This window comes from Andrena cerasifolii, chromosome 2 (genome assembly GCF_050908995.1).
Source record: "Andrena cerasifolii isolate SP2316 chromosome 2, iyAndCera1_principal, whole genome shotgun sequence".
Classification (NCBI taxonomy): domain Eukaryota; kingdom Metazoa; phylum Arthropoda; class Insecta; order Hymenoptera; family Andrenidae; genus Andrena; species Andrena cerasifolii.
In genome coordinates this window covers 27264979-27287498 of record NC_135119.1, presented here as the reverse complement: position 1 = coordinate 27287498, position 22520 = coordinate 27264979, and the positions used below count along the sequence as shown (strand labels likewise).

The following is a 22520-nucleotide window of genomic DNA, read 5'->3' as shown; positions in this document are numbered from 1 at the left end:
TAACGTTCGGGTTGTTTTTTGCGGTTAAGGGTAAAAAGGAAATTTATTATTTTCTATATAACTAACAACAATGTAGCTACAGTTGAGTATTTTTACCTTCATATTTTATCCATAATATACTTTGCGTCACATAATATTTGGTCTTACACCTTAACTTATAATACAATATTGTAATATGTTCAGTGACAAGATCGGTTAGCTTTAGTTACCCATAAATTGAGCATAATTTTTATTTTTAAAGAAATGCATAACATCATTATTGCATACCGCATTATGGTGCAGGTTACATAATCACTCAAGTTCGTTCATTGTAAATCATTCCGAATAGCGTTTACCGCGTATGCGTTCTAAAATGGAAGACCAAGATAATTTGTGCCCAGATAATATGTTTCACCTTAAATGAAATGTGATTATTTTTCTTACGATTTTTTTTTATATATCACAAATGTATAGAATATTGACATAAAACTGCATTCTCCATTTCAATTTATTATATATATAATCTCTATTAATATATTTGTTTTTATTAAAATCTACCTTAATCGCAAATCACTCCCAGTTTATCCATACACTCCATTCATTCAACTTGTACAGTTTTTACATTTATGATAATACTATGGATGACAGATCATAGAATCGCGGACATAGTAGCGCTGATGCGATAATATTTAAATATTACTCTTTCATAAGTTTATATATGATAAAAAAAGAACCGTATAAAAAGATTCATCTCTCTGTTCTGTTTTTCCCCCGCGGCTTGATACTTCGCAGAAAGGTCACCCGATCAATCACTTTTTGCTGTTTCTTTTTTTATTCTCGATGTTTACTTCGCAGAGCGAGTTGTTTCGTTTGTTTGTTTTTTTAAATTAAACCGAGTGAAAACCTTGCTCGAGGACGGATTTTTCTCACTAGGAATCATCATTTGTTCTTCAGTAGCATTGTCCGCCTCGTCACTCTTCCACAAAATAAGCCGGTGATGAAGATCAGACCGATCATCGTTAATGCAACGATCATGAAGTATCGCCTTGCTGGAGATCGATTTACCGTTGAGTACAGCTCTTGTATTGAATTTGGCGGGATTAACTGGAAAGTAACGAATACGCGTTATGCGCATATGTCGATAAGTCTTTAAGAAAAACAGAGAGACTTATTACCTTAGCTGCATTCCTGAACATTTCAATCCTCGTGGTTAACATTTTATAGCAGTCGGGTTGTAGAGACTTATTAGTATCGTCTAATACATTTTGCAGACACATGATATCTGAAGAAAAACAGTAACGGTTAGCATATCGAATTAATTTACGAGCTATCGTTTAATTAATATTTGACGTACGTCTTCCCGCTCCTTGAGAGACATCGCTGCAGTATTTACTAACATCAACAGCGCACGCTTTTTGCAATAAAGGATCCACATTAATATCCGCCCTCGTTTGTTCTATTAAGTCAGCTATCTCAAGACGGCATTCTTCTTTCATGTCTCTATTGCCAGCGTTGAATACCATCTTCAGACATTCTTCCACTGCTCCCGGGTCGTTTTCGTCTGCTCTACAGATTGTTTCGATCTTTTGGATACAATAAGAAGCATTACATACATAAACTTTAAAAAGCAATTAGCATGTCGTCGCTTTAGAAGCATGTTTAAGTACCTCATGCGCGCACATCGTAGCAAGTAATGGATTTAAATGATAATTTAAAGCTGCTTCCCTGAGTATGTTGGCCATCTGATGCTCGCACTTCACTGCGAGCCTCGATTCCCGGAATTTAATCTTCAAGCACCTTATGACTTTTCCTTCAAGCTCTTTATCGGTAGGCTCGTGCATTAAAACCTGAAAAAAGCGTATTACATGTGTATTAGAATACAGATATATTTGCAACACTTATGTAACGTCACTCCTGTAAAAACTTACCTCTTTGCAATGCTTATTGATGTCACTAGAGCACGCAGTTTGCAATGCAGTGTTGAATCTATAGTCCGTATTTTGCTCGATCATTCTCCGCACAACAATATTTTTACACTTTTCGTCGAACGTCGGCTCATCTTTATATCTCTTTAAACAGTCTAGTGCTTGCGAGCGACTCACGTCGTGACAAAATTGCCTCACCATAACGCGGCAAGTGTTCAATAGAGCAAAGTCGCTCGAGCTGTCTTGGAATTCTTGTTTCCTTACTTTAAACAATTGTTTGTGACATGCATCTGATAGTTTAGACTTATGTGCCGCTAAACATTCAAGAATCTAAAATAATCGTGACCTTACTTACACTGATACAAGAGCGAAGGCATTTTAATGCAGCGTGCATGCGCGTTACCTGCGAGTTCCCTGGTTCGACGTTAAAACAATATTGTTTAATGTCAGTTGTACATTGTGCTTGCAGTATAGGATCGAATTGAATGTTTTCCCTTTGCTGATAAAGCTGCGCTCGTAATTGTTGCCTACATTCTTTCGGTATATGATGCTGCGTATCTTTTATAATATTCTCTTGCACTATCGTGCTCAAACACTCTATTACTTCCGCTTTAGTTTTCGACCTGAAAAGGGCATTTGTATGAATCGCTTTTATTCCACAATTCTTCCTAATGTATGCGAGAAATTGTATGAAAAATTCGTTTACTTTGGACACCATCTCTTGACAGAAGGTCTACAGGCTTCTTTGAATTTATACGTAAAGTGGTAGTTTTTTAACGATATCAACTGGAAATGTTCAACTGCTGCTTTGCATTTGTAATCAGATCGTACATCCAGATCATTCTTGTGTTCTATTAAACACTCCATCATGTCACCCTCATCTTTGCCGTATTTCAATACCTCCTGTTTCATAGATCATTTGCGTAAGCGTTACAAGTGAAAAGAATAACGTTTAACTTAAGGGGTCAGTCCACTGTGACGGTTTGAAAAATTAAGCCATTTTTAAAGATTTTTTTCTTCGTAAATACAGCATATAATGCAATAAATATTTTTGGTATTTATTAAGCTACTCTTATATTATACAAAAAAATTAAAAGATTTTTTTAATTTGTTTTAAAACTTAAAACGCAATTATCTCAAAACAACATTTTTTCAACTGGTGCAGGTAATTGCAAAAAAAAACTATTAGATCAATCAGTCTGAAATTTTTACACGTTATTCAGAACATCAGTGGCTATGGCCGGGACCGCGGAAACCTTTTTGGATTAACCATTTCATACTTTTTACAAGGCAAAAAATTCACCGTATTTCGACACTAAACTTCAAATCTCCGCCATTTTGTTAATTTTTTATCAGTAAAAATAATCCTGGTTCCGGCGATAACCACACTCATTATGATTACAACACACTTTGAATTTTTTGTTTCAAATGCGTCGTTCTCCCGGAACCACCAGCACTGCATCGCTTTCTCATGGCGCTGACATCAGTGCGATATATATTTAAAAGAAACAGTTTAAAATTTAAAATAATTTTTTTATTCTGTCAATAAGTGTATTAATAAGTAGATAAAACATTATTTACGTTGAATATTCCGTTTACTAAAAAATAAATCCTAAAAAATGGCAATTTTTTACGACTTCACAGTGGACTGACCCCTTAATCTTGAGTAAGAAAGTTTGTATTGTACCTCGCAATGACGTTCCATGATATGTTGACACGCGGCGGATATTACTGGGTTTAGTTCGACCCGTTCAGCCTGCTCTTCGGTAAAATTACCAACTGCTAATTTGCAATTCTTATTCAAGCTACAAATAAACGAGATGAAATAAAAATATGACAGAAATCGCCAAGTCACCGTAAGATTTATTACCTATCTAATTTGTCTTGAAGGCACAATATTTCTTCCCCTTTCGCAGTTTTGTCGTAACAATACGATGCCAATTCGGTCAGGCAGACTTCTTCGATCTCAGGCTGTAAATCAACATTTATAGCTCTTTGCCTCATAACGCGTCTAATTTCTTCCAGGCACTCCGTTCTTAACTGAAATCGTTAGGTAGAGAACAGTAAATCTTTAATCCAAATTTATACATCCGTCCGAGGTTACACAAATTCTTACTGTCATGTTTTTCTGAGGATGATACACGTGCCTATATAAACATGGTAAAACGAGGGGTCCACGTTCCGGGTCCATTTGCTTTCCATCGGTAGCCCATGCGTTCCTCGCATGGCACAATCGTGTCGCGTCGAACCTGCACGCTCTGTACAACTGAGGATCCAGTTTAAAATCTCTGGCTACAAAATATTGTATTTGAACTAACGCAGTTTCGCAAGCTACTGTCATTCTGTCTGTACCCAGCTGCTCCATTAGACAGGATATCACTCGAGCGTCTCCTCCGTGTACCTAAATTTCAATCCAGATGAATACATTACTGCAGGGCTGCACAGGGAGCCCTGAATTACTGTTTACTTAATTTCATTAAATTCCAAGCGATCCTTACATCTCTGCAAGCTAAGTTAACAACAGGTTGGCATTGCTCTCGCAGAACAGGATCGATTCTCCAATCTTCACCAGCATCGGCCTCCATGATTAATTCTTTCAACTATCATCGACAGAAAAGACATTTACTTAATATCTGTAATAAACAACTTACGCCTCCGTAAATATGTACGGATGTTACATTACCGCTTTTTGGCACTTGGTAGATACTCTCGACTTCCTCTTTCTCGTCCTAGTGTGCTCCATCAAGCAATGAATCGTCGCGCCACCAACTTCGAGGCCGTTGCAGAACGTTGTAATGTCATTGGCACATCCATCTACTATTTCAGGAGATAATCTATAATCTTCCATTAGCAGTTTCCTATGATCGAACATTTCTGCCTGGCAATTTCCATCGATCTTACTACCATTCTTCACCGCCGATTCTAAGCAAAGCAGAATCTGCGCTAGCCTTATGTTCTTATCTTCGAAAATGGGTCTTCTGCAATGATTATTTTTAATATCATCTTTGCAAGCTTTAACAAGCCCTTTACTGACTCTATAGTCAGACGCTATGAGCTTCCCTCTCCTCGTCAGCTGCTCTTGGCAAACCGGCGTCATAGATCTATCCGTTTTATGTTGCATCAGACATTTGTACACTAGACCGCTGCCTGGCGTAATATCAGAGCAGAATCTCAGACGATCCTGGGAACAAGCTATATACAACTGACGATCCAACTTCACGTCTTCGGCTTGCATTTCAGACACGTGAAATATATGTCGTTTGCATAGAAGCTGAAGTTCGTTAACGTGCTCTTGCAAACAAGCCAATATTTGCCCCTGTGATATGTCTCTGTACGGTTGTATCTTATCGCATTTAAATGTTCTAATATCACTTTCGCAATCCGACGAGAATGGCGTTATAATCCTAAAGTCGCTAACCGCGATCCATTCCAATCGTCGAATATACGCGTTACAGTCTGGATCTTTCACTGTTTCCCTCTTATCGATTAAGCAGGACAAATACGCCCCGTGCTTGTCGCCGGAGCTAGAACAGTCGAACGAATCTAACTCCTTGCCACAAGTTTTCTTAGCTAGTCTTTCTATGTTGTAATTATTAGTAATGTTTAAGATGTATTCCCAAATCGCCTGTCGACATTCATCGTCGATATCGGATACTTGCATTGGCTGTAAAACAAAGGAGAATTAAATCATTAATCCTGATTCTCAGAGTGTAACGTCTAGATTTTCTATATACGATTTAGCTTAATTTTTTTATGATATAAGGCAAGCCTGCCCTTTAGGGTGCAAATACCTCCTCAAGTTGTGGGAACCGGGCAACAACCGAGCGCAAAGCTGTTACATTGCTAACCACAGCATGGGCTATGGGAGAACTACAAGACTGTGAATGCGTCCATACTGGCTCTTACCACGAGTCTATATAGCTGGGCTTCACGCGTATGGGCGCACACACAGTCTTGCAGTTGTCCCAAAACCCCCACAACGGTTAACAAGGTAACAGTTCCGCGCTCGGCTATTGCCTGGGTCCCAGAACATGAGGAAGTATTTGCACCCTAAAGGGCAGGCCTGCAGGATAATTTATACTTTTCAGTACGAACTTTATAGCTCTACCAGCCCCTTATAAAACACTTATTAATATCCCTTATAATTCTTCTATGATATAAGGCATATCCCTTATAGTATAAGGGATATTAATAAGTGTTTTATAAAGGGCTGGTGGAGCTATAAAGTTCGTACTGAAAAGTATAAATTATCGATAATTATAACAGATCGGAGGCTGTACCTTGAGACGTTGAATGCACTCTAGTAATATCAGCTCGTCATTGTTTCTGTTTATTTCGTCGCACAGACGACTTAAAGTCTGTCGGCACTTAACAGGTAAATAAGAATTCACCACGTTCGCTCTCTTAACCCTAACGGTACTGTCCGCGGAGTTGCTGAATAGCCAGTTGATTCTCGGTATAACTTCGCCGCCGCTGTTGGATACATCGTTAAAGTAAGTTCTCGATAACTGAGCACAATTCAGCACCGACAAGTGTAGAAAGATCACAAACAAAATGCTTTTCAAACTAGTCATATAATCCATCCTCTTGCAGTAGGACCGCTCCTTCGATCACTTCGATTAAACCTTGTTATCCAATAAAACACATTACGACGTGGCCGCGTATTTGCGTAACGATCCCCCTTTTTTTTGTTAATTTTTTTTAACCGTTATTTATCCACCGCGTGTAATGCCAGCGTCGCGATTAATACCATGGGAGCGTATAATCGGATAAAACCGAACTTTGCGCGGACAGATCGCCGTGCGCCGTATATGTGCGTTGGTGCATGTGTCACTCGCTGTTCCTATGAGCTTCATTTTCAAACAATCGCGCAAGGCGGATTTGTAAATAAAATTAATGGACTGTTTGGTAAACGTGTTAATTACGTATATTAATTCAAGGGAGCGGTAACAAACGATTCTATTGCTGAAGAATATACTTTTCCTTTCAAGTAGATCTGAACATTCCGTGAATGACGAATCAGTGCTTTTTATCGAAGAGGTTTGCAATTTTGTGAAAAGCTATAAAACGGAGAACAGTGGTCTGTGCAGGCAGAAATTATAATATCTGCAGCAATGTAAGTGGCGAAGGATTATCCAGGATTATCGTTCTCAGAGGTATTTGTCATTCGTCTCGTGGTGGAAATGCTCCTTGTCGCGCGAGGGCGATCGCGCAACGTTGGCAAGCCTGGTAATTGACTATGTATTACTATCCCGTCGTCTGCATTAAAGGGCAAGTGACAGCTCGAGCTATATTGTTGACATTCGTATGAAAATTACGCTGCCGCGTCGCACTCGCGAAAAAGTAGTTTTGTAAACAATTGAGATCGAAGTACAGGTGAACGTTCCTTGGAACGTGAGCGAACGAATCGAACATACCCCCCCCCCGTATCGCGTACAGGCGACAAAGTTTCGGTATATTAAATGATAATCGGTGTTTGAGGAGGTATAGCGCGACAGCTAGCTTAATAGATTTTAAACACTCGGCGATCGCGCCCAAGTGCGTATCCATGAATTTTTCAGTTGTCCATTATCGATTGGTATCGTTTAACGGTCGTAACAATGATCGCTTACTGGAAAACTCCGTTCAAGCACCGCCGTAAGCGTTCGCAGAAGTAGAGTTACGGTCTCGGACAGTGAACGATAAAGTGCGTGCGTAAAAGTGAATCAATCCGTATGGCATTACGCGCAGTATCTACGGCGTCGTTACTTTCTAAAGAAAAACATCAATTTCCTTAAATAACGTTCGCTCGCCTCCGATGTATGTAATTGACGAACGACGGAGAACGTAAGTTTACCTCCGACTGCATATCAAACTATTGTTTATCTAATGAAAATAGTTTTAATAGTCATCTCTTTAAAACTTGTTTACTTCTTACCGATTTAATTTACACGATCTACTTGCAATGTCGCGCTACTGGTGTAATATTCTTTCAATAATCGACATCTCCAACGTTGAATAACCAGCAAGAATTCTAAAATCGAATCGAATTAAAGTTCTTAACCCAATGTAAAAAAAAAAGGAACAAGCTCCAAACGTATTTCCGCACGAAGAAAATCGTTTAGCCGTCTAAAGTAGCGTGCGAGAGATTCTCAGTATATCTTAGCTCTCGTTGCATGAAAAACTAGCACTCGAAATCGCAGGAGCAATCTAAGATCCATTTAAAATCGACGTTCCAAGTGTGTCCCCTTTTCGTCCTCGTTACACGCGATTTCTTTTTTCGCGCCATTAAATACGATTGACATTTGGAGAGGCTGGGTGGGACATGGGACAGGTTCGTACGAAAAAGCATCGCGGGAGGTGATGTCGCGCGTATTAATCATCCCTGACATTTTCGTTTCTATTTATAACGCCGTGCTCGAGGGGTGTGAATAGCGATTCCTCTGTTGTTACATCCGTAACGAAAGGTGCGGGGGATATCGGAGGGGGCTGCCTCCTATGGATTAGGGATTCTCCGTGCTCGGCGGTCCATCAGTCTCGTTCGTCGGGGGTCGTATCGCCCAGAAAGATTGAAGGCTTGCATGGGAGGGAATCGATCGTGGCTGTGTGTGCGCGCGCGATATAACGTGCGAGGAGCGACGCGTGTGATCGATTAGAATCGGTGAAAGATCGTCGGTAACCGTGAAGTGACCGAACGGGACGAGAGAAAAAAACGAGAGGTTTCGGCATGACCTGTGGCGGCGGCAAGGGCTCGTTAGAAACACCGGGCGGGGAGGAGGAGGCATGGAAGCTGAAGCTGGCAGGCAGTCTCACCATCAGGGGCTGCAGCTTACCCTGCCATCCCCGGGAATCCCTGGACTGGACGTCGTGAGAGCCTTGCACCAGGTTTGTTAACCGCAGAATTAAATACACGCCGGCGAATAAGCTTCTGCTACGTTCCTGCGTTTCTTTCGGCAGAGATTGAATTTTAAGGGATCATTCTGGTAATCACGCCGCAAAATTCGGCAACATTCAGGCTTTTTTTTCTCAGTGAATACAATGAATAACAATGTCAAACTTTTTTTTATTTCTTAATCTACTCGTAATGTATACGGAACAATTGTTTAAATACACGTTTAATTGTGTTTTTTCAATGTTATCTGGAGTTCAAAATCGGGCCTTCGAAAAGAAATACCTCCATGGCGGGAGTGGTTTAAGCTGACAGACTCATTTGAAATAAAAAAACCAAGCTGATTCTTAATCATTATGAGTACCGCTATCGCAGGTGCCAGATTTAGCCACATAAGTCAGAATTTAACAAAATTGCGCGCATTCAAACTTCAAGTTTTGAAATTTTCCATTCTTAGTTGAAGTTTGAATGCGCGCAATTTGGTTAAATTTTTACTTACGTGGCTAATTCTGGCACCTGCGATAGCGGTAATCATAATGATTAAAAATCAGTTTGGTTTTTTTCTTTCAGATGAGTCTGTGAGCTGAAATCACTCCCGCCGTCTTTTCAAAGGCGCGATTTTGAACTCCAGATAACATTGAAAAAACACAATTAAACGTGTATTTAAAAATTTGTTTCGTATACATTACAAGTTGCTTAATAATTGAAAAAAAAGTTTTACATTATTATTCATTGTATTCACTGAGAAAAAAACCTGAATGTTGCCGAATTTTGCGGCGTGATTACCATAATGACCCCTTAAGATTCACTAAAATATTTCCCTTTCTGTATATGTTGATCAAATGACGCTGCAATTATAGTATGTCTTCCTACATATGGTTAGGTACTAATTCAATGCATAACCGATAAATTGTAGCGCTTACTTTGCGAGGTATAACGATGGGCGATATTAGGCACAGTCACCCTACCCTCTGTCTCTACTTTTACAAACACTAATACACCTTCCCCCCCCCCCCCAATAATTCAATCCGTCGGGGATGCGTTGGGCTTTTATTTACCTTGTTTTGGTACGAATATAAATGGTTGTTCGAGGTTGTTGCTGTGGCGAATCGAGGACCTAATGTCTTCTTTTTTTTATTTGAGAGATTCGTATATGTGGTAGGAGAGGTTAACAGAGGAGATGATAGATGTTGCAGGTGATAATGATTGATTTGGAATTATGGAGAATGAAGGGTAATCTTTGTTTGCTGTTTTTTCGAAAAATATGCGCGATGACGAAGCTGCGTCTTTTATTCTTCGTCGTACCATTTCTTTTGTAAATAAGGAAACATTTCGGACGTCGAGACGTAGAACGTCTTTCGTGCGCCACTGACTTAATTAGAGACGTAGAAGCACGTTTCTCGATTCTTCCTCTTAACGTTGCATTAACTGCACATAATATTTAAAACGAAATAGCATCCGGAAATTAATATCAAAATAACATTTGAAATCACACCATCTGATTAATCATTTTGCTAAAAGGTGCATGGGAATAGTGGAGGAATTTAAATGCCCAAAATAGTTCAACGGATAATTTAAATTCCCCCAAGTCGATGTTTTGAAATGATCTTCAATTCTTATCGTCGACTATGTGTTCATATTAGACACAGTTTCGTAGAGAGTAAGATGAATTGAAGCGATGTATCACTACGTGTCCTTTGAAGCAACCTCAGCTCTGTATGCATAAAGAAAATTTCGCAAGTCAGACGTCATTATCTACTGTAAGCTCCGGATGGACATCATCCATCGTGTCATTGTACAGTAGATAATTCTGTCTGACTTGTCAAATTGTTTCTATCTTCTACCCAGTTGCATACTATCTATCTTCTATTTTTTTATTCTGTAATCTATATTTAACATCTTCTCATTTTACATATTCTATTTTATACGCTTGTATATTAATTCATTTTGTACTCCCTTGAATGATGTTATTTCAAGGTAATCTCGTTTAAAATACTTTTTTTTATACTATAGGTTTCATTAATCATCCAGTGTGTCAGACTTATAATAACGAAGTGAAAAATAGTCTGACGATTTGTAAGTGGATAGCCCCCGATTTAATTCTTCCAAGTGCGCAATTAACCCTTCGTTGACACACCTCTTACTTTGATCAACTTTGACATACCTGGGTTATGAAAAAAATCACGGGTCAATTTCAAGGTCTGTAGAATGTATTTTAATAGTTTTTTTTATTGAAATTTCATCACTGTTTGTGTAAAAAAAATCTACATTGCCATATGTCGAGAAAACACGAAGAAAATCTTAAAAAAATTGTAACATTTACAAATTTCAATATTAGAAGCTAAAAATCTACAGAGATATTGTTCAGATATAATATTTCGAGAGAAAAAATAGTTTGTAAGTTGGCTTTGGAAAAAAGGTATTTATTTTGCATATAGAAAATACAGAGCGTCAAAATCAGCATATGGGTGACCCAGAGTGTCAACGAAGGGTTAATTGGCTAACACACTTAGCGGGGAAAAAAGGAGAAGCAGGTGGTTTTACACCCTTATTCGTGTCATCGATTTCATGTACACCGATGCTGCTATTCATTCTTCTCTCCGTTCTCTTTACCCCCGTGATCCCTTGACCTTGAGTGGTCTATATGATACTGGGTTTCCTTTGTGTGGATTCAAGGTTGATCGGATTAAGGGGAATGTGTCATTTAATATTAAAAGACTTCAACGTTGTTTCTTGAAAAGTGTTCGCTTTTCTATTTTTTAGTCCTACATTTTCGTAAGACGAATATTGAGATTCCCGTTTGTCCAAAAAGAAATATTCGCTTCCCTATTTGTCACAAGAAAATATTCGGTTCTCGATTTTTCGCGAGATAAATATTCAGGTCTCAGTTTTTCGCAATGAAAATATTCAGTTCTCGATTTTTCACGGGAAAAATATTCAGGTCTCAGTTTTTCACAATGAAAATATTCAGTTCTCGATTTTTCACGGGAAAAATATTCAGTTCTCGATTTTTCGACAGATAAATCTTCAGTTTTGATCTTTTTACGAGAAAAATCTTCACTTTTCAATTTTTCATGAGAAAAATCTTCATTTCCCAATTTTTCGTGAAAACAATTTTCAGTTCTCAGATTTCTAACTTGAATCTCTGCTCTGACAGTTGAAAATGACGAGACGGGACTCAGGCAACCTGTCCGCGTAATTGCGAGCGGCAAATTATCAATGGTTTAGAAACCTTCGCGGTTTTCAGTGCAAACTAATGATAAGATCGTGCAATGTCACATAAATGTTCGTGGATACACTCCTATAAAACTTCATGACCCCGTCATTAAGCACACCTGGCGTATTAAATTGGAAGGATAATCGGTGGCCACGTGCAAACTTCTCGCTTGGCATTATCATGGTACTCGCTGGTTATCTACATTAATCCCTGGTGTGCGGACTTCGACTTGATATCCACCGAAAATCACAGTTGTTTTGCAAATTCTTGAGCTGCAACTTGCTATTAGCATCCACTGTAATGATAAACAGAGAGTGGTTGCAAAGAACATCTTACAATGGGGTAAATTTAACATAATTTTCTATAACATTTAGAATATGGAAAGTAGGAGATAGAGGTCTACCGTTTATCATTTCCTGAATAACTTCATCAGTGAAGCGAACAACACGTCACAATTACATAAATCAAGAAGATCAGTGTTCCCTTTTCTGACAAAAGAAACCCTACACATTCATAAAAATTTAAATAACATAGTCCATCTTCATTTTCAATCGCAAATTCTAATAATTCAAAATTATTTAAAAATAGTAATCATAACACCAACAATTGAATTTACATAAAACAATTTATTTTCAATTTCAATTACGCCCCCAATTCAGTAGTTTAAAATCTAAAACTAATCACGGATATGTAGATATAGCATAGGGTACTTAATATTACTTTTGATTGTAACAATAGAATTCCATTTCACAGAAAAGTTGACAAGATTTAAAAAAAAATCCTTTTTTCTTGAATTTATTTTTGAGTGATTTCTTGCGTTTCATTTCTTGCAGACTGTGATATCGTTGCGCTCCGCGCTGGACTCGTCGAGAGAAGAGTTACGCCGTCTTAAGGAGAGCGTCGGTGATTTTTCTGGCGAGAGCTACGTTGACGTCGTGAAGAGGCTAGCCCTCGAGAATCACGTCCTTAGGCGAAAGATACTAAGCAGGAACAGTGAGTTTTCTAGTGATGCTGCCACAAGCCCGCCGCCCCAGGCTCGTCTTTTTCCACTTGCAGTAGAGGACGTCAAAGAGTGAGTCACGAAATGCGTCTCTGTGTGCAATTAAAGTGCTCGTCTGCGGATTTCGTTCCCTTCTCTAGGCTCGATCTCTGTTCTCCCTTTATTACGCGAAATGATCGCGTGCTCTGCGACGAACGATAATTCCTTTCATTGATCTTCGCGTACGTACTCGTAACCGAATCAAATTCGCGTTAAAGTTAGCCTTTTGGGGACGAACACTTTCAAGCATAATTATTGACGGACGAGTGAGAGAATTTGAAATCATCATTATCGTTATCTGAATTTATGCGTAAAACAGAGATGGACAAAAATTTCATTTAAATCAAAATTTCGAATAACGAGTAAAAGTGAAAAAAATTAATCGTCATGGGAATAATAAAGTTAATATTTTTATTCGTCGAGCGATTCGACTTAAGCATCGAATTAATTTTTCAACTTTAACTTTAATTTTAACTGTAACTTTATGCGACGTCGAACTCTTATTTGATCCGTTATTTAAATAATTTTTTATTTAGTTAACACCCAATTCTGACGTAAAATCACTTACACAAGTATATTAATCTATCTTACCAAGTCTATTCTACTCATAATCGTCCAGAGTTTTCTGCCCCCATAATATTAAAGTACCTTCGTAATCAAGAGGCTAAATGGTGCTTGCATTTACAAACGAGTTCTGATTGAACGCCCCGCGATGGATCGAAATTAGAAAGGGGAGTACGCGCGTTAAGCAGCAGGCTTGTTACTAAAAATTCCGCGACACCCTTAAAAAAAACTTCTCTCGACCGTCACTAGTCCGGCGTGCACCTCTTAATAGAGAAGCATCATAGTGTGGCGTTAATTAAAAAGGAACGCGCGCCGCTCTCGATGCACCTATTAATAACCACGTGTGGCCACGCGGTCGCGTTCTCGCTGTAATTCTCACCCTGTAAACCGTATCAGTCTGCCAGAGCAAACAGGCGCGCTCATGGAGGCGTCCAGGGACAAAGTCGTCACGGACGACGTGCCGGAGGCGGCTAAGCCGATGGCCAGGCCACGCAGCGGCAGTAGCGGCAGCAGCAGCAACGAGAGCCACGATTCCCAGGCCCAAACTGTCGGGAAAGGGTCGAAGAAGAGCCATGGGGAGTCCTCCAGGGAGCAGAGGCCCAAGTCAATGATGTCCGAGCGCGAGGATCCCAGCATTCTGGGTCAAATACCAGCCATCAGCACGGACGACATCATCGGAAGCACCGAGTCCTGCCAGGCCGCTCCCGCCAGCTATCCGGAGGAGGAGTACGCGAGCGAGACGCAGGGCGATCGCTTGGAGGTGCCGGAGAAAGACCTGGAAGACCTGAGCCTCAAGTCTGTCTCCGACGGCGACAACTCCGTGTTCAGCGACAACCCTGACGCGCAGCAACACCGCCGCCAATCCCAGTCCATCGACCAGCCGAAAACCAACGACCAGTCCGAGAACGAGTCCGAAGAATTGGACGATATAGAGCTGATATTCACCACGGACGAGACCTGCCGCGATCTCGGCCTGCAAGAGGACCTCGTGTCCATCACTGAGACCGAGACCTGGCAGCAGCCCGCCAGCACCGGTCAGCCGGTTCTGCTCAAGTACACGAAGTCCGTCGACGGGGACCCGTTGGTCTGCAACGGCGAGAAGAACAGCTCCGTCGAGGAGGCAGTTTCCTCGCAGAGCTCTAGCATAGACCGCGAGGAGAGCGTGGACAGGTTCGACGAGAGCTCCAGCACCAGGCTCAACAAGATGTGGTCGCAGTGCTCGGTGCTGGTAGAGACTGATATCAGCAAGTGCGGGGTCGTTGAAGAGCCCGATCACGCCACCAGGCCCGCGGTCAGGAGGAACACTTTGGCCGCGCCGCCCACCGCTTACAGGTGACGTTCACTTTTTAGCTGATGGGCGATAATAACGTATTGATCTCTTTAGTGCGCTACACTCGCGCGTGCGGTGCCCGAGCGTTTCACGCTGTACATGATGGTGCTTGCTGGTAGTAGAAGTATTTTGCTTGAGCTGCTTTAATGGGGAACGTTATTATTCCGAGATTGGTATTCTACGAAATTGGTTCTTGAAAATTGGAAATAAGTGATCGTTATCGGGAGACTCGAGTGGCGAGGGATTTGTCAAAGGAGCTTTATAGTTCAATGATTATAAAGCATCCTGCTTCACATAATGTCCTTCGCTGTTTACTCAACGGAAGACTCTCACGCCAATATATGCATACTCGCTGAAAGTACTTTAATTAGCCTCTGAGTACTTAACAGCTGTGAAACGTTTTCACTTATTTCCGACTCTTTTTACTGGTATACCGCCACTCGCCAGATGCGAGCGTTTCGGATAATTGGTACGCACGCGAATTAGCGACGCATTTTAATCACGCTTCCTGCCCATTAGCGTATGCTTGTAGACATTGTTACCCAAATGCGAAGTATCGAGAAATATAAAGCTTTATAGATTCTAGGTTAATTGGCTCAGTTCGAGTTTAATGTTTGAAATTTCGCTGAACTGTAAAAGGAATAGTCTGTGGTCGATGAGGGCAATGATTTAAGTGAAATTATAGTTCTCCCTCATCGATATCATTCACCTTCAACCCTGCTGCGGCCTTCAGTTTAGCTATACGATTCTAAAGAACGATGGAAGAGTCAGAATCATGCGCGTTAACACCTCTCTTACACTGTTCTCCAGAAATGAAAACACGGTTGGGTAAAAAAAGACCCGGAGGACTTGGTAGGATTAAGGAAATGAAAATCCGATACCTAGAGGGAGCGCAGGAGTTCAGCGCGTTCCTTGGAACCAGGTTCCGCGCTTTAAAAGGCCCCACGGTCCGCGAAAAGCTCAGCGTAAATTTTGCGGGGCCCTACGCATAAATATTAATTATTCTAAAATTTCTTTAAAAGGCCCAGCGGTCCACGAAAAATTCATCGTAAATTTTGCGGGCTCTACGCATAGATATTAATTATCACAAAATTTAAAAGTACAATATTCTTTTGGCCCCGCAAAAGTTCACGTCGGCCCCGACAGTCACTACCCCCGGGTCTCTCAGAAGCACATTCGCGAAGCTCTTTGAAAAAATCCCTCTGAAACGGTTTCAGACCCATCATCCACCGGGAGGCTCTAGCAGGCAATCGTCGGAAAAGCGCCGCGCCGCTGCGGCCGGTGATGGACAGAATCAGCGGCGCGAGACGAGAGTCCGGCGCTCAAACGGACATTTCCGCGCTTCCGGCCCACTGGCGCTCCGAGAGTTATCTCGCGCACAAAGTGGCCCACACGTTCACCACGCTGCCCAGCAAGTTCGCCCTGCCGACCGGGGTGCCTGGGAGACTCAGGCTGAGCGACAAGACGAGAGAAGCCAGAAGAGTGATGCTGTCGGACATTAGCTTCACCAGCATGGTGCCGGAATTGTCGAGAAGCGCCGACCACCTCTGCCACGATCCACACGCACAGGTAGGGTCCGAGTTGGGATCAGACTCGTCGTAGCTGGTCGAAGTAGCTAGCGACAGCTTCGTGTCAATTTCTTCCTCGCTAACTAATCTGTGAAACTCAAGGTGTTAATCATTTTAGAGGTTGGATAGTAATTGGGGTATTCTTTTGCTGTTAGCTCTTAGCCTCGCTCTTTTCTGACGTAGCACATAATCGCACGATCTTCCTTTAATATCGGGGAGTTCTCCTAGCGCCAGACGCTTAAGGGGACATTTTACTCTCTCGGCTAAAAATTCCGCCACTTCTCGTTAAGGGTTTTTATAATTAAATAAACACTTAACGTTTTCAAACATTTGGAGGTATATTGTACCATTCTTGAAATACAAGAAATAATCTTTGTTGTTTGTTTATTTCATTTGTTTACTTAAACGTTTCGCAGTGAAGTTGGCGTTTTCAGAATTTGACCCCTTGCCGGCGGTTGAAATTTCGGACGACTGGATCATCGCCCATCGGAAATCAAAAAAACCAAACATACTTCTTTTTACTTTGCAGGAGTATGGCTATCCGGCTTACCGCGAATATGTTAACTTTTTTAATATTTTCCCACTTTTTTATATCGATTAAGTAGAATAGAAATGCCATTTTCGGTATTGCAACTTTGATCGATCGCCATTTTAATAAATTTTCTCCAAAATTGTTCTTTCGCGGTATACCAGATAACCATACTCCTGTGAATTAGAAAAAAATATGTTTGGTTTCTTTATTTCCCATGATCCAGTCATTCGAAACTGCAATCGCCAGCTCTTGCTGACCTCTTGATCAAATTCTGAAGGTGCCTACTTCATTGTGAAGTATTTATGTAAACAAATGTAATAAACAAAGAACGAAGATTTTTTTCTTGTATTTCAAGAGTGGTAGAATATACCCCCCAAAATTCGAAAACGTTAAGTGTTTATTTCATTATAAATACCATCACCGAAAAGTGGCCGAACTTTCGGTCGAGAGAGTAGAATATCCCCTTGAGGTTTCTCCAAGTAAGAAGAAAGAAATAATACTAAACGAATCTCCTTAGCTGTTCACACGCGACTGGAACGTGTGGAAACCTAATTGTTGTCTTTTCTATCCCCTCTACTTGTCAACCGATTTCAGGGGGTAGGTTACCCTCAACAGCCCAAAATCAGGCCCTTCTTCAAACGCATATTCTGAAGTAATAAATGAATATAAAGATAATTTTTGTTTTAATTTTTAATCGCCATTCCGCTGACTTTAATGCACAGAAAGAAAATTTTAAATATATTTACAGGGAAAAAAGTTGTAAATATAAATGTGAGAACGTGTACGCGATGCACCGTCTGATGGTGAACACAATTCCGGACAGGTGAATTACCTAAAACACCAAGTAAAGGCATTTTTATAATCTGTAAGACAGTCTCCATCTTATGTCGGAAGCAAAATTTTGATAAACAAATCAATACAATTTTTATGTTCACGTATGTGATTTTATCCTTTTTTTGTAGGAAAAATAATTTTTATCTTTTTTTTTAAAGAATTTATATTGAAAATGTGCTCCCGACACATTGTGGGGAATAGTTTCCTGCACCTCCCTGTAAATTTTCATTCAAATCATTGGATTTCACCGTTTAAGAAACGTAGTTTCTGGGAAATCACTTTTAAAGTTGGAAATGCAGTGTTGTCGTTATCCAATCTCATGTGCAGGCTCGTACATTTTTGGCTGCAATTCCTTCAATTTTTGGAATTTCTGGAGCCGGCTGCGCTTAAAATACGTAGAAAAGATGTAGCTGGCGAAATGTGCAAAAATCTTGAACATTAAGTTTCGAAAGTTTTGAAGGTAACCTACCCCCTTAAAGCGTGAGAGGATTATGTGTTTTGATAGTAAAAGATACATTGCTGCACTGATCACGGCATAGAGATTATTTAGAGAAACTCTTGTATTTGGTAGCGGTATATTACTCGTAGTTTTAATTATGTTTTCCTGACTCGCTGCCGCCAATGTGCTACGTCCCAGCAAGTGCTCCACTATTTCCGTGCGCTTGCGTTTTGGGTGCTTCTGTGATAACTCGCTTCGCAGCTTTCTTACATGTTACGTTTATTGTATTGTTGTGAAACGCGTGAGGCGATGCCAAGTGACTTGTGTAACCGAGTAACAGTGGTTAATAAAGATATGCCTCAACGATGCCCAATAGTCTTGTGTTTGCCATGACTGTAGCCGATAAAACGGAGCGCTGGAGCGTGGGAAGTAACAAGGAGCCGTGCGGGGCGTGTTCCTTTAATTACAAAGTAAAATCCCCATGTTAGAGCGACGGTGTAGGTGACAGTTTGCTGTTCCCTCGCTTTAAGCAGACAGCATCGTGACCAATCTCCAGTTGGATAATCTACTAGAAGCCTTTTAATCGATTCCGCCGCGCGTTACGTAAATGATCATTGAAACGCCAACAGGATAGATATCTCTGCGTTAGAAGATTCCCGTGCACGACGCACATACTTTTAACACTCGGTTGTCACTGTTGAAAAACTATCTGTTAAATTCAGTCGCGAAAATTCTGAGATACAGTTTGTACATTGTAGAAAATAATATGCTAGTCGTTGAAAATTATCATTTAAAGTGTCATGTGTAAAAAAAATTGAAAAGAAAAGAGTTCTAGAAAAAGTTCTTCTGCTTAAAACATCACAACTTTCTTCATTTTTATTATTTTTGGCTAAAAATTTGTGGTCATAATCTTGAGATATAGTACTTTAATAAAAAAAAAAAGAATAATTGGTAAAATAACTCGGGAAGCGTCTCTGATTTGTAGGGGATACGTGAAATTAGTACCATTTTCAATGATGCCTCAAAGATATTTTACCTCAGAGTCAAACTTTGGGACATTTTGACCCAGTCTGACAACCGAGGGTTAAATATAATATAAATTTAATATACAGCGAATAATCGACAACATTGATTTGTTTCTTTCACGATGCTTGCCTAAATCCACTCGCGGTAAAAGCCTGCGCATTTCGCTCCATAACATTGTACTGCTTATTCCAGAATTCCTGCGGCAGAGGTTTCAGAGATGAAAAGTTGCTCCTGAATTAAATTCACAATTAATTCAGGAAGAACACGCGGAGTGAAGGAAATCATATTCATACATTTTCCAAAAGTAACTTTAACTAGTTTCGAAGTCAATTCCATGAGAATCCAACTCCCTTCGAGCTTTCTACCCACCGTGTAATTTAAAATCAATAAATGGTGCCAGCGATGGATATATTCGAATAAAAAAAGATGAAAAAGGGAACAGGAGATTGAGAATTTAATAATGGAACGCTGTTGAGGAAGCTTTTAAAGGATTCCCACAATTAAAGCGCGTGTAGCAGGTTGTTCCTGAAGCGTTCAACACAATTCTTTTTATTACGCCTCTTCGCGGAAATGCTTTGCAGCGTGCAGAGTTGAGGAAGGTCGAACGAATGGAGCTAATGCGATTCACTTTGGTGTTGGAGTTGTAATTCCATGGTCTCCTGGTCGTCTCGAATGACTAATTGTTGCCTCTGTTCCATTTCTTCGTGGTAGCACTGGTTTTTAATGCGCTCCGGACAACCGCGGCGCGATGATATCATTTCCATAATTCGTTCCATCGATAATCTTCCTCTTCGATGGCAGGAAAGTATAATTCAGCCGTAGCACATCCGGGAGTCGTGAATCAAAGGTACTTCGCAATATAAATCTACGATCCTTCCTCCGCGACTTGGTCCCCGTTGTAGCCTGAGTCGTTTGCGCTTAACGAGCAAGCTAATCGATTTATATCGAGATAGCGAATGGCTTACAAGGGAAGTTAGGGAACCCGGAAATTCAGAAAATTATGCAACTTCTTGTGCAAGTAGAGTAGTTCACGAGTAAGGCAAAGCTATTTTTTGTTTTAGGGGGTGTTACCTCTTGAAAAAAATTCAGAATTTTCTTTTCCGTGGAATATCTCGAGAACGGTGAGAGATATCGAAAAGAAGTTTAAACAAAACTTGCATTTTTTTATATCTATAAAACTACGTAAAAAGAATTATCGGAAAATCCATACTTTTTCAAGTTACCCCCACCATCAGTCCTTAATTCGATAATTATTTTTACTCAGTTTTGTAGATATAAAAAAAGATGTAACTTTTGTTTAAACTTCTTTTCGATATCTCTCACGGTTCTTGATATATCCCACGAAAAAGAAAATTCTGAGTGTTTCTCAAGGGGTGATTTCACTCCTTAAAACCGCTCCATGGTGCCAATAAAAAATAGGTTTGTTTTACCCATCGGTTACTCTACTTGCACGCAAGGTTGCATATTTTTCTGAATTTCCGGGTTGCCTAACTTTCCCTGTTAGCTACACTCTTTACACTACATTTCGTTTGAGAATTATGTCGAGAATCCATCGAGTACGTGTGCATCTGAAGAATTCCATGTAGCAACACTGCTTCTTCCTCCGTTACAACTTCCTACAAGTCACAGAACGTTCAAATAGCGTAGTGTTTAAATAATTAATACAGAATTCTATACTTATTTTCCCTCTTTCGCGTGTTAAATAAAGTAACGATGAGAAACTCGAGCGTTATTCGTTGAGATCTACAATTGAATTATTTTCGTTGCAGACTTGTTTCAGTTCCCGTGGCTGTGGTCTCCGTACACCAGACGTACATCGCCGCGAGTCCCTAGGTTCTCCAGCCGGACTCTGGCCCCGCTGCAATCCTGGCACAGGGCTTCCCAGCCCCTGCGACTGTCGCCTCTCCACTGACCTCTATTCCTCGCGTTACCGCGGCTCTCTGACCTCGATCCCGTCGCCTGGCTTGGAGGTTGTCAGCGGTCCATCAAGAAGACACTCTTGGAGGGCCACTGCCGCTTCCTTCGACACGTGGAAGGTGCCTATGGCCACTTCAACCCCGAGACCCACCTGGTCCTCCATGCCTTCGTCGCCTACGCACGTGCACCCTCCTGCGGCGTCCTCCAAGGCTTCCAAGAACGTCCCGAAGAGGACACGATCGAAGGTCACCTTTCAAGGTACGTCTCTCCCAGTTTCAGCCTTGCGCCTGAACATTCTGTAAACTTCGTCCTGGGGTACGCACAGTAGCGCGGAAAAAAGATAGCATTTTCTCGATTTGTTTTATTTTTCGGTCCTCTAAAACATATCCAAACATGCAAAGCAATCGGAGGCGGCTCCGTAGAAACCTCTTCCTGTAAGTGAATTTCAAACCCAAGTACGTTCTCGTATCGTAGATTCAGATTTCTTTGCAACGTTATAGGATACGGTCGAGTAACTCGATCGTAACTAATCCATGTTACGTAAACGAATTTTCATATTATTTTAATACCCCGTCACAAGTTGGCGTACGGCAGAGTTTGCGTAATGCGTGTCTTTGTGAAACCTCCTGCCGAAACTTCGTTACATTATCAACGGATGGAAAAAGCACCCCTTCTATTCGCGTTTATTATCAACTCAAGTTCTCTCGTTTCAAGTACGCGCTGCACCATTTACCCGGCTGTGGATAGTAGTGTGCCCCGCGCAGTTTCCTGAGATCGGGGGGCTTTTCTATTTTGCCCGCAGAATGCCCGATGACGCGGGGCAGTCTACCGAACCTGCGCTCCGATCTGGTCGGCGGTGATAACAGCGGCGATTCGACCGAGTCGCTGATCGACGAGGCGGAGGATTATCTGCGACGAAGCATCGACTCGATGCTGACCATCTCCAGCACGGGCGTCAGCTCCGATTATTGGAACCGACAAACGGTCAGACGGAGACGGGCACGACGGTACTCCGAGCCTGATCTCATCCGTGACTGGCATCCTCCTCAGGACGCAAGACCGTACTTGCCAAAGGTAAATACCATCAGCGCCCGCTGCCTCCGGCTTACACAAGCAGAGATGGGCAAAAAATATTTATTTAGATAAGAATTTGGAATAGGGAATATAAGTTAAAGAAATTATTCGTTGTGTGTTGAATAAAGTTAAGTTTTTTATTCGTCGAGCGATTCGACTTCAGCGTCGAATTAGTATTTCAACTTTTCACTTTAACTGTAAGTCTAAC

At 41.0% G+C, this 22520-nt stretch overlaps 2 protein-coding genes across 5 annotated transcripts in view; one reads left to right on the top strand and one right to left on the bottom strand.

Moving 5' to 3' along the window:
• Positions 1 to 11: 11 nt before the first annotated feature.
• Positions 12 to 6736, bottom strand: Glg1 (Golgi apparatus protein 1). The gene is made up of 13 exons (XM_076806864.1): positions 6185 to 6736; positions 4588 to 5568; positions 4403 to 4504; positions 4021 to 4305; positions 3775 to 3944; positions 3592 to 3709; positions 2611 to 2807; positions 2308 to 2527; positions 1908 to 2234; positions 1647 to 1826; positions 1334 to 1562; positions 1155 to 1261; positions 12 to 1083 (listed from the first exon to the last, which is right to left on the bottom strand). The coding sequence occupies exons 1-13, from the start codon at positions 6485 to 6487 to the stop codon at positions 919 to 921; spliced, it is 3384 nt and encodes a 1127-aa protein (XP_076662979.1). The 5' UTR covers positions 6488 to 6736; the 3' UTR covers positions 12 to 918.
• Positions 6737 to 7018: 282 nt separating this feature from the next.
• Positions 7019 to 22520, top strand: part of LOC143366090 (uncharacterized) — a 35844-nt gene continuing 20342 nt past the window's right edge. For 3 of the 4 annotated variants that reach the window (XR_013084659.1, XR_013084660.1, XM_076806865.1), the window contains exons 1-6: positions 7019 to 8768; positions 12823 to 13061; positions 13989 to 14924; positions 16140 to 16491; positions 21091 to 21496; positions 22041 to 22312. Coding sequence is in view for 2 of the 4 variants with exons in the window: in XM_076806865.1 (XP_076662980.1) it covers positions 8667 to 8768; positions 12823 to 13061; positions 13989 to 14924; positions 16140 to 16491; positions 21091 to 21496; positions 22041 to 22312 (2307 nt within the window). In the remaining 2 variants the exon portion in view is untranslated. The remainder of the gene's footprint in view (positions 8769 to 12822; positions 13062 to 13988; positions 14925 to 16139; positions 16492 to 21090; positions 21497 to 22040; positions 22313 to 22520) is intronic. The other variant, XM_076806866.1, reaches the window with a different exon arrangement.

What these genes read in the sequence shown, in the direction of transcription:
- Glg1 (XM_076806864.1), bottom strand. Translation starts at nt 6,487, where the DNA reads ATGGATTATATGACTAGTTTGAAAAGCATTTTGTTTGTGATCTTTCTA. An exon ending in ATCCTCAGAAAAACATGACA is followed by an intron (nt 3,945 to 4,020) that starts GTAAGAATTTGT and finishes TAACGATTTCAG; the next exon opens with TTAAGAACGGAGTGCCTGGA. An exon ending in TCAATAAGCATTGCAAAGAG is followed by an intron (nt 1,827 to 1,907) that starts GTAAGTTTTTAC and finishes CGCTTTTTTCAG; the next exon opens with GTTTTAATGCACGAGCCTAC.